Source organism: Chamaea fasciata, unplaced genomic scaffold (genome assembly GCF_029207755.1).
Source record: "Chamaea fasciata isolate MVZ Bird 193981 ecotype frontalis unplaced genomic scaffold, bChaFas1.0.hap1 SCAF_2, whole genome shotgun sequence".
Lineage (NCBI taxonomy): Eukaryota > Metazoa > Chordata > Aves > Passeriformes > Sylviidae > Chamaea > Chamaea fasciata.
The window spans coordinates 20,433,496-20,444,426 of NW_027094087.1; the positions used below are offsets into that span (position 1 = coordinate 20,433,496).

General features: G+C 41.0%; 1 protein-coding gene across 1 annotated transcript; it reads right to left on the reverse strand.

Annotated features, from left to right (window-relative positions):
• Window positions 1–304: 304 nt before the first annotated feature.
• On the reverse strand, window positions 305–10,585 carry LNP1 (leukemia NUP98 fusion partner 1). The gene is made up of 3 exons (XM_066177348.1): window positions 10,430–10,585; window positions 3,925–4,164; window positions 305–1,912 (listed from the first exon to the last, which is right to left on the reverse strand). The coding sequence occupies exons 1-3, from the start codon at window positions 10,574–10,576 to the stop codon at window positions 1,712–1,714; spliced, it is 588 nt and encodes a 195-aa protein (XP_066033445.1). The 5' UTR covers window positions 10,577–10,585; the 3' UTR covers window positions 305–1,711.
• Window positions 10,586–10,931: the final 346 nt, after the last annotated feature.

The following is a 10,931-nucleotide window of genomic DNA, read 5'->3' on the forward strand; positions in this document are numbered from 1 at the left end:
AGCTGATGCAGCCACGACATTCAGCTCTCACAAGATGTGAGGACAGGCTGCTACCTAAGGGATGTATGCGAGAGGTTTTATCTGAGCAGCTCAGACACTGCTGGCCATGTTCTTTTCTATCCAGACCTTCTGTAATGCAGTCTTCAGATCAAGGTTGTAAAGTAAAAGTCATCTGCACTGAAGTCTTGGCTGACAGAAGAACTTGGTAAAAATTCAGTCTGGATTGGGAAGGACAGGAACTATGCATAGGAACAACATTTTTTCATTATTAGATTTATTAGTTTATAATATATGTTACCAGACAAGAAGCAATTTACAAGCATCAGTAAGGGTTCAGTTGCTTTCCTATATATCCCCCAAATCCCTTAACAAAAAAACCCAAACAACACAATCCCTTAATGGATATAAGTGTTACAAAGTTTTAAGGATGCCCTAAGCTTTTAAAGGGCTGAATATTCAAAAGTAAGGCTCTAAGGCAAATTAGTAAGATCTTTGTTAATTACAGAAAAATCACAGGAAGAATATCCGTCAGACCTTGACTTTCTCTCATGGCTTCATTAACTCACAACTAACTTCATTAACTAACCATATAATCCAAATCAGGCTTTCTCCATACTGGGCCTGGGGAAGTTATTCCTAAAGAGAGCAGGGCTGTATCTGCAAAGAACACTGGCACTTTGAAGAAAGGGGAATTGTGGGAGTGTGTGTTTGTGAGCATGTGGAGATGAGATTTACACCTGTGTTCAGGAGATTCTCAGCCAGAGGAACAGAGTGTTCCTAGATCCTGCTTACCATAGACTGCCAGTTTGGCCCCAATTCTGGAAAAGGAAAAGGGGTTGCAATGCCTCAGCAATCCCTTGAAGAGATTATATGGAAATATGAGAGACAGAACATCTCTGGTTTTACTGGAAAGTTTTCAGCAAGGCTCAGATATTGATGAAGCAAAAGTAGCGATGTAGCAAAAGAGACTGGTAGTTACACGGCAGTAAAGTAGTAAATGGAGAGAAGAAAGGCCACAATAAGAAGCAAGGTAACGAGGGTGAAGTTGGGAGGAATAATGATTTGTGTGACTGGGGAAATGGGACTGAGGATATGGGAGAGGGCTGGGAGATGCCAGTGAAATGAGTCCCACTGCACAGTGACAGGAAAAGCAGAGGGAATTGAGACATAGAGGAGGTGTAGAAGAGAACATGGGCTTCTCTCCTCTTACAGAAATTTGGAGCTGAAAGATTGTCAGAGCAAAAAGATACCTGTTTTCAAGACAAATCTAAGTGAATGTCAGGGCCAGGAAGCAGTTGGCTGTTTATGTGTACTTTTTTCTTCCCAAACCTACCAAAAAGCCTGTTTTCAATTAAAAAAGAAACATAAGGCTTTGCATGGCTCTGTAATACATAGATGGTGGTCTCCTCTTAAAGGAGCACATCCACCACTGTCCTGCTGCAATGCTAAATATGCCTGAAATCCTCTTATGATGGTAAATCTCTAACTTGGATCTTGCTACTGATACACTCCTATGACAAAGGTCACATTTCTAATGACAAAAGTAAAGAAAGGAAGGTAGTAACATGGTGTCAATGATGCGGTTGAATTTTACTTTTATTTTACAACTTAGGGGTTATTCTAGCTAATAAGCCTCTTCTAGTCAAAACAGAACAAGAATGCTCCCTCCGCTCTTCAGGGAAAGTGTTAAGATTGATTATCTCAATGCATTTTAGCTGCCTGTGCATACATAACCTTTATGAATGCTTGCTTGTGATGGAAACTGTTCGCTGTGTTTTGCAGGTACTTCTGAACTTTCAGCTTCTTCCCGCTCTCTCCTCGCCTCTGATTTCTCTCCCGTTCTCTTATGAGACTTGCTTTTTCTCAAATGCAATTTTTCTCTTTCTCGTCTCTCTTTTGCACCTTCAGGTTGCTAAAAGGCAGGGATAAAAATAGCAGGGAATTAGAAGAGACTCCTACAAGAACAAAAAAATTTAAAAACTCATTATTTTATTTCACTATGTAGCAAAATACTCCAGTAACCTGCCTCAGCAAGATCAGCTTTACCATCATGGGCTCAAATTCAAGGCGCAAGCCAATCACCTTAAACTCAGCAATAAGCAACACACATGCTTTGATTTTACTCTGTATATGATAGGAGGGTCACAGGCTCAGTAGACTTGAAGAGGAGAGCAGACAGGAGGGAGAAAGGGAAGGGCTCGGAGATGCCAGCCCAGACTCCATGTTAATATCCTTTCATGTGATCCATCTTTATGTCCCTGAAGGCTGCTCAGTGCTAGCTGCAAAGACCTCGCTGAAGCCAAGGTCTGAAGGGTTCTCACAGACACATTTATATGAGAAAAGCAATAGGCAGGAAAGGAGATGAATTACCTCTCCCACACTCTTCACCTGTCTGATCATGGTGGTTTGAATTGCACCCACAGAGCTCTGAATGCAAAAAAAATGCACGATTTGGAGACACAGGTTTAAGCCCAAATTTCCTTTCAGATCTCTGACCTATTGCTCAGTTCTTTGAGATTCATAAGTCCTTCACATCACCCAAACTACAGCTGTGACTGAGGGAATGGCAGCAACTTGATCTGCTTGAAAAACAGATTAAAATACAGCTCAGCACACCTCACTGCTGATTACAGAGGGGCACTGGAATCCATGCTTTTAACTGGCACCGAAGCCATATTTAATACATTATGCTCACTAAACATAATCATACATCAACTACACACTCACAGACTTTCTAGCCACAGGCATTTTTGAGAAATTATAAATTATAAACCAGACAACCACTAGTAAATGTTGGCACATGAGGCAATGTAAATTTCCAAATGAAATCAATTGAATAGTTCCTGAAGAGGAAAAAGAAGATTAGGAAATGCGCTTGAAATTCTGACTATGGTGTAACAATGCTGTCATCATCATAATTCTTAGAGGACTGTTCATGCAAGCACTAATTATGGGACTGATCATGTAATTATGCTGCTTTGTGAAAAGAGATTTTTTCCCCTCTTTTGCTGTGCAAAGAGGATTGAAAATTCCTTTTCCATACAAATTGTCAGTGTCAAGAAACTGGAAAAAAAAAAAAAGGATACTTCCTTATGTAGTTATTTGATTCTAATGTCAGGTGTTATTCAAGCACGGTTTTTTGAATGGAGTGACAATCTGATAGTGTTTTTCTGATACTTAAAATGAGTCAGGATTTATTACCCTTTCTTCCATTGCATGATACAGCAGATAATATGTATCATCATAGCAAAAATATACTGAAGTGTCATAGACAAAAAGTTGCTATTGGCTACTTCATCAAAACACACCAGACAAAATGCTCATGGCTCTGGACAGAATGATGGGGAGAAGGATGAAATGGGGGGAGAATCCCCTGCTGCCTGCATGCCCTTTCAGTGAAAATAAGTTCTGCTACTTATAGCAATAGCTGCTGCTGCAGCTGCATGGTGACACTGCAGAAAGGAGTGGATGGAGTCCTGAGGGGTAAATGAGAAGCCTCTCAAACACTGCAGTGTCTGGCAGTATTACAGATAATTCCACATAGGTTAAGTCAGGTCAGCAGCAGTGAAAAATTGAGCTGGGCCTTGCAGCAGAAGTGAAGCAAACCTGGGTTTGTATTGTCATGTTTTGTGGCCACAGCCATAGAAACCTCTGACAACATTGTCACATGAGCCAGTGCAGTGCCTCATTTTGAGGATAAACATTCCTGAATAAGCCTAGGCAGTAACACCACATCAAAAATCCTCACATTAATGATACAACTTTAACCTTGTTTGCGCTACTTGTAGTAATTTGAGAAATTCCAGTTGGAGTTTATTTCTGCACCTCCCCCAGCAAAGTCACAGCAATTACACAAAGGATGAAGCTGACTTGGTTGGTTGGGCATTTTTCTTGTGTAGTGATCTTAAGTTGGTTGTTACCTACCAAAGAAACTGAGCGTTTGCTTTTGAGATGCAGTTGCTTTTCAAAGGACTCTGCAAATTCCTGAATGGAGTTTGTCTCTGGACATGAGCTGTCTGCTGAAGGTGTTCTGCTTGCCTTCTTGTGACAGTGGCACTTGACATCTTGGTCTTCTTGAAATTCCTTGGAGCCCCTGAGGTGGCCTGAAGATGAGCCTTTGGCAGATGCATGAAGTCGTGTTGTATGAAGGGAGGAAAGCTTGGCCTGAAAAACAAAAAGTCTTTATTGACTATTGAACAGCAAAGTAGAACACACAAGCCAGATTTTTTCCTGCCACAGACACTCTCCCAAACAGTGGTGCAAAGTGAAGGACCTTCCCCAGAATTCTGTATCTTTCTTTTTAAGTGTAGGAGAATCACACTGCCAAGAACTTGCTTTCTGGAGGCAGCAGTGGCAGAATTTCCTATTATTCCTGGGTTTGAAGATATAAGTTTTGGCACACAGTGAACATTTCAAGTGCAAAGTGTGCTGGGTCCTCTTAGTGTTCACTGACACTAAAAGGAACTGGGACTCTTCATAACCTCAAAAACGCAGGCCTTGCACATGGCTGCAGTTTCCAGGCAGGACGCTCAAAAAGCATCACCCAGCCTTTTGTGGCCAGATGAGTCAGATAAGAGGTTTGACCCACAATGCTGCAGGCCTTATCAGCTGTTTGAGTTTAGAGTGTGACAGCGACCATTTCTCACCCAGTTCTGTCAAGTTTTCAGCACAGCCTACATGCAGACAAGATGCTTTATTGCCCTGATTTGAATTTTCTGCTGGTTTCTTGGGCACATTTGTCTTGAGCTAATGGAGCAGCACTTTCAGGGTGCTGAACATCCCTACCAAAGAAGTGGTAGGAAATAGACTTGTACAATTACATTTGCAGGACTGAAGTGGGGAGTGAGTAGATAGTTGTTTAGTTTCAGTGTGATTCAGTTTTCTGAGGCCTGGCATGCAGATATTGATCTGCATCCGCTGCGTTTAATTGAATGTCTGCAAAGGAGATTAAACTGATACAGAACTGCTGTGTCCTGTGGAGTCATGTATTGGTGTTTTTAGAAAGGGACAGACATGTAGAAGGGAGGCATGAGAAGGACACCACACAGAGCCAGGGATACCCCAAACCCTGCCAGCTATTGAGGATTTTCAGGATGAGTAGCTGAACACTGGTAAGATGTAGATGGTGAAAGTTGTGAGAGATGGGAGGTACTGAAAATTACACCCCTGCTCGTGTCAGATTACAGCACTCCAGGCACCCAGCTGCTGCATTTATTTTTGAATGCATGTATGTTTTGGACATTATGAGGAATTTCTTCACAGAAAGGATGACTAGACATCGGAATTGGACTGCCCAGGGAGGTGGTGGGGTCATAGTCCCTGGAAGTGCTTAAGGAAAGACAGAACATGGCACTCAGTGCCATGGTCTAGTTGACATGGTGGTGGATTGGTCAAAGGTTGGATTTGATGATCTCTGGGGTCTTTTCCAACCTTATTGATTCTGTGGTTCTCTGTTTTGTATAAACCTGTTGCTAAGCCTTCAGCTACTAACTAACCCCAAAAAGTTCTGCTTTAAGGGAGCTGTGTTTGTTTCTAATAAAGGAGGGTTTATCCCACTGGTTCTGCAATGCTTTCTAAGAAAATCCAGTAGAAAACCCTACACTCAGAGCAGGGTTTGTGGTGTGTGTATTGGTTGTTTTGTTATTTTAGCAAGTGGGGAAATTAAAACAACTTGGTACAGTGTTCACGTGAATCTACAAACCTTGGACTGCAAGGGACCTGAAACACAACTGTCCTGCACACAACTTCATTCACTCTGGCCCAGATGCTACTATAAATGTATTGGCACAACAGTGACCTATGCAGCCTTTCCCTGAACAGACAGGCTGTGCATTCATATGGCTGCAGTTACACCACATTCGACAGGTTTGATGAGAGATGCTAAAAATAGTCAATCTCACATCTGACAGAAGTACCTAATATTGAAGAGTGTTTACAGAATGTATGGTACTGGTCCCATTTCTTTTCCAGGCATAAGCTTACAATGTCCAGTATTATGGACTGCCTCTGAGAGTAGTGTTAATGATTGCTGCCATATTATTTTTGCTTTGGTTTCAAACCAGTCAATACAGCTGCAAGTTCTGTAAGGTCATATTGTATTGTTACTTTAGAAAGCATGAAAGCAATCACATTGTGCTCGAGGGACAGGACCACACATGACATGCCAGGCTCAACCAGCTAAATATCTTCTCTGTCATTTTAATGGCATCAACATATATTCTTTCCTGGAAATAAAAACTGTCTCATGGTAAAAATCACTGGTATCTGTTCCTAGAGGGTTTGGGAAAAAAACCAAACCAAACACAGGAGGACAGCTGAAAAGGGGGATTGTATTCTATCAATCTTGTTTTGCAAAGTCTGTAAATGTTTTCTTTTACTAAGACATTGCTTTTTAATTGCCCTTCACAGATAGAATTGCAGTTAAGCCCTTACCAAAAAGACTTCAGTTTACCTACTGATATGGCAGCAATGGTCCAGTAAAGGGACAGGCTTTCCTCTGAAATGCCCGTCTCCCTCAGTGGGCTAAGGGTAAAGCTACAGGTCTATGTAGTCATATCACTGTGACTATGCTTTCTCTCACAGTGCCTTTGCATGATACATTAAATTCTCCACTATCAAAATGGGGATCATTTGCCAGTGCTGGGAAAGCCAGAAGCACAAGCGATCTCAGTGATTGTTTCTCATTCTCATTAGTACCCCTTTTTTCTGTGCTGGGTAAAGGCCACTCATGCTCAGTGTATCTATTTACAAAACAGCTAATCTTCTGCTAATTGCCCATCTCAAACACACAAAAGGTACACAAACAAAAATGCTTCACACAACAAAAACTGTTGTCAGTATAATTTGCCTTATCTCTTTCTCAGTTTCTGTTGTAGACAAGTTGATTGTTTACTTCCTTTGGGCTTGATCTGAGAGCTTGCACAACTGTCAGTAAGAACATTAATCTTCAGTGTGTCAGCACAAATGTTCATTGTTTGCTGCAGTTTACACAATGACCCGAGTATTGTAGGGATATTTTGGAACATCTGACATTCAGATGTTCTCCTATGGCTTCATTTCCTTCCAAGAAGTTTACAGAAAAGCATATATTTCTTAAAAATATTTTGGTCTGGCCTTCAATTGGTCTATAGTAACAATATTGTGGTAGATGTTCAGTCTAAATTTAATTTAAATTAAACGTCAGTAACTTCAACAGCAGTCATTTGCTCTGCACCCACTCTCAGCTGCTCTAAGCAATTTTCTCCTGTGAGCAACAGTGTCTATTTGAAGGTGGATACCTGTGTAGGGCTGTAAACTTCTTATCAGTTCTCCTTTGCCTCCAATCTCTTCCTTACAACAAAATGTCTGGGAGGTAAGATGTGTTTAGAACCAAAATTATATAGGGTAACTAGAATGTGTCAAGGAAAGTCATAGCTGGAGGCTTCAGAAAGGGTATCACGGTTAATTTTTCTGAAGTTTGCCAGGGAAACAAGTTAAATAAGGGAGATGGAAACAGCTGACTTAATTATCCCCAGGCAGTTTTTACATTCAGTATTGGCCCACAGCAAGGCACACAGCTCTGAGCTTTCCAGGAGAGTGGAGTTACATGTTGTTTTAGCCTGACAGACTGGAGTTAATGTTTTAGCCTGACTTGCAAGTGACCCAGTGAAGGATAAATATAATTTTGTGCTCCCCCCTGCAAAGTGTGAATGAAAAGCGCAAAAGCATTTTGCAAAGCTCATCTCGGTACAGTTTGTGAAGAATACCAAGACATTGGGGAAAAATAATGAAAAGTGTTGTCAGTTTGGGAGTTATTCTTCAAAGCTTTAACCATATTTAGGGTGGGGACTGTACCACGATAGGATACCACAGGAGTTTATTTTGGTCTTTGAGGTGGGGGCAGTGACTTGAATGTCTCACTACAGCACAGGAAAATCTACAAGGACCAACACAGCAGTTTGGAGCTGAAAGTGATTTTCCAGCAGAACCATCTTTTGTGCTACCCTTTGGTATGTAGCACCAAAAGGCTCGTGGTGCAGAAGCAGTTCACATGGGCAGGACTGCTCTGCTGCTCATGCCCTGAACACCAGTCCTGGATATGAGACCAAGTGAGCTGGCAGTGCTCTTTTGGCTGTACCATTGTACCTGCACAAGGAGCTTTTCCCAGCATCTATGTCAGAACTTGCTGATTGATTTTCATCTAGACAGTGGAGTTACTCCAATTTTCAATGTTGAGACGGAAGAAAGGATATGCTGTGACCTGCTGTGGAGGTATTAGTTTGCAGAAGAGATGCATGCTAATCTCAGTTATTATTCCTCCTGATAATTAGCACTGTTCTGATAAAATGAAAACAATGTTTAAACAACGGTACCAGTGTTTTGAATCTTACAACAGTTATAATTTGCAATAATTAATCTTACAGTAGTTATAATTTGGAGCAACTGGGCAAAAAACACCCATCCAGGTGCAATAGCTCTCAAGTTACTGCTCTCAACAAGGAGATGCTCTTTCTGGAGGTATTTCCAAGGCATCAGTAGTGCCCATTTGTTTAACTTCTGGCTTTGGTTGGACAACACATACTAGTGCTGTTCACTATGAAATATCCAACTTCCAAATCAAGAGTTTATTTCAAAATCTATCCCTAAATCATAAAATCCCCAGACAAATCTTCTCATCTCATTCTTCCAGTCAACATCTGGCACTGAGAAATAAAGCAGTTAAAATTTACATCCTCTATATGAAACTAGTGGAGCAAGACAAATTTGTGTGAAGTATTAATGTAAAGGCCAGATATAATGAAGTGTTTTAATTAGCTCGTTAAACAGTAACATCAAAAAAATAATTTATTTCTAGCTAGCTTTCTGTCGGTAAACTTAATCTAAATTCTAGGTATGGATTCAGGAATGCAAGTATAGCAAAGTATTTGAATAGCTATTAGCTAAATATTTAAATAGTTTTTGAACAAGCTGAATATAAGGACATGCTTCAAATGAAATGTCTGTGCACACATAAATACAGACACCAACATCCAAGATGTGTTCAGCACCTTGCTGAATGGAAAGAGGTTTAAAATACATTCTTACACTCCAGTTTCTCTTGAGACCTAAAGAAATCACATATGCATGGGTCTTGGAGTGAAAAAGTACAAATAAAAAGTACAAAAATACAGTAAAATTAATTAACCTCCTTCCCCTCCCATTAATAAATGTTATGTGTTCAGCATTCTGATGGAATACAGCAGCAAAGCTCTAGCTTAGAGTCTGTCTTACAATCTATGGCTGAGGTGAAATATAAGAGTAAATAACAAATGTGGCTGATCAGATCAGAAGTTATGAATGAAGATTACCTCTCCAGCCTGTCCATGAATTTAAACAGGGAGGAAGTGGTTTTGGACTCGTTTGTTTTTCTTAGCCAATGTTTTTTGGAAATGAAAAATCCCACATTTTAGAACCTGACAGCTGTAGAGAAGAACTTGCATGATGGAAACACAGAATGGCACAAAAAACAAGTTTGGAAAAGATTAGCTGCTCCTCCTCAATATATTAGCATTTTCTCCATTGCAGCCATAATGATCTAAGGATATAAGTAAAAAATGTTTTTTAATGAAACATAATATCTTTGTTAAGACGACTGATGTAGTTGGAAAAAAAAATGAGACAGGTTTGGACATTCTTTTAAAAGCTGAAATGAAAACAACAGTCTTTGAATAAAGAAAAGATTGTGAACAGCTCTTTTCAGTTTAACCTAATTTCAATAATCACTTAGTTGTGAGCTGCCTTCTGCACATGAACCTGCCTCTTCCCCAACTATTTTGTTTTAAGAATAAAGAATCTTACCTTCTACCTGAAAATCTTACTTCACAGTTTAGTAACCTTTGTTATGTGTTGTATCATTGTTTTCAGAGACAGATGTTTTAAAACAGAAGGGACTGCATCCTCTAACTCAATATAGAAGTTACACTTACCTGAAAACAAGTAAATCCCAAGGGGGAAAGGGTAACACTTCCTGGAGACAATACAGTTGCATAATTAGGTCCAAATCCTTTTAACACATATGGAGTTATACAGTTTTTCACATGAGAACAGACTGGTTACAAACAGTCTTTATGCAGGTACAAAATGTTCTGATCTCTGCCAGGTTGTGCTGAGCAGCCAGAACAACACTGTAATACATAGTTACACAGCTATTACACAATCCTCCTTACATTTCTGGTCCTATCAGCACTTATCTTGGAGTTTGCCAGTTTTCTGTACTCCAAGACCCCAGAGGCTTGACCCCGTCAGACAGTTAAGTTCAAAAAGCAACTAGCAGCTGCCAGAAGAAACTGAACTTACTTGGCAAGGTGTTCCATACTCCTCATGCCTCCCTGGGGCCGTGCCTCTGGGGATGGAAGTTATATTTATCCCTACACCACGTGCACACACAGAGGAAGCTGCACACGGCTCTTACCGGTAGGGATGCTCTCCTTTCACTACAGAGTCGTGGCTGACGTTTCTTGTGGCCTCTGCCTTCTTTCTCCTCATCAATCAAGTTGTGGCCCCAGAAGCTGCTCATCCATTTTGCAAAGAAAATATCATCATCCTCATCATATTCCATGTACAGATGCTCCAAACTTGGGGGGGCTCTCCCAACCAGACAAGGCAAAGCAAGGTCAAATTCCACCACCAAGCCAGTAGCTTCACACTGTTCTGCCAACAAGAGGAAGCAGAGACGCAGTTTCCACCACTCTTTCTGCACTCCCTCCCCAAAACCAGTCCCTCTGCAGCCCCGGGGGCTGTCTAAACATAAAGTCAGCCCTTTCTCATCTCTTTTCAACAAGGTTTCCTTTAACCTTTCCATTGCAGCGATGTCCAATATGACACTGCCACGGGGGGTGGGTGGCAGGGCTGTGGCTGCTCCCTGTGCTGCTGCTGAGTGCCCCAGCTGTCAATACCGATGCAGGATTGCCCAC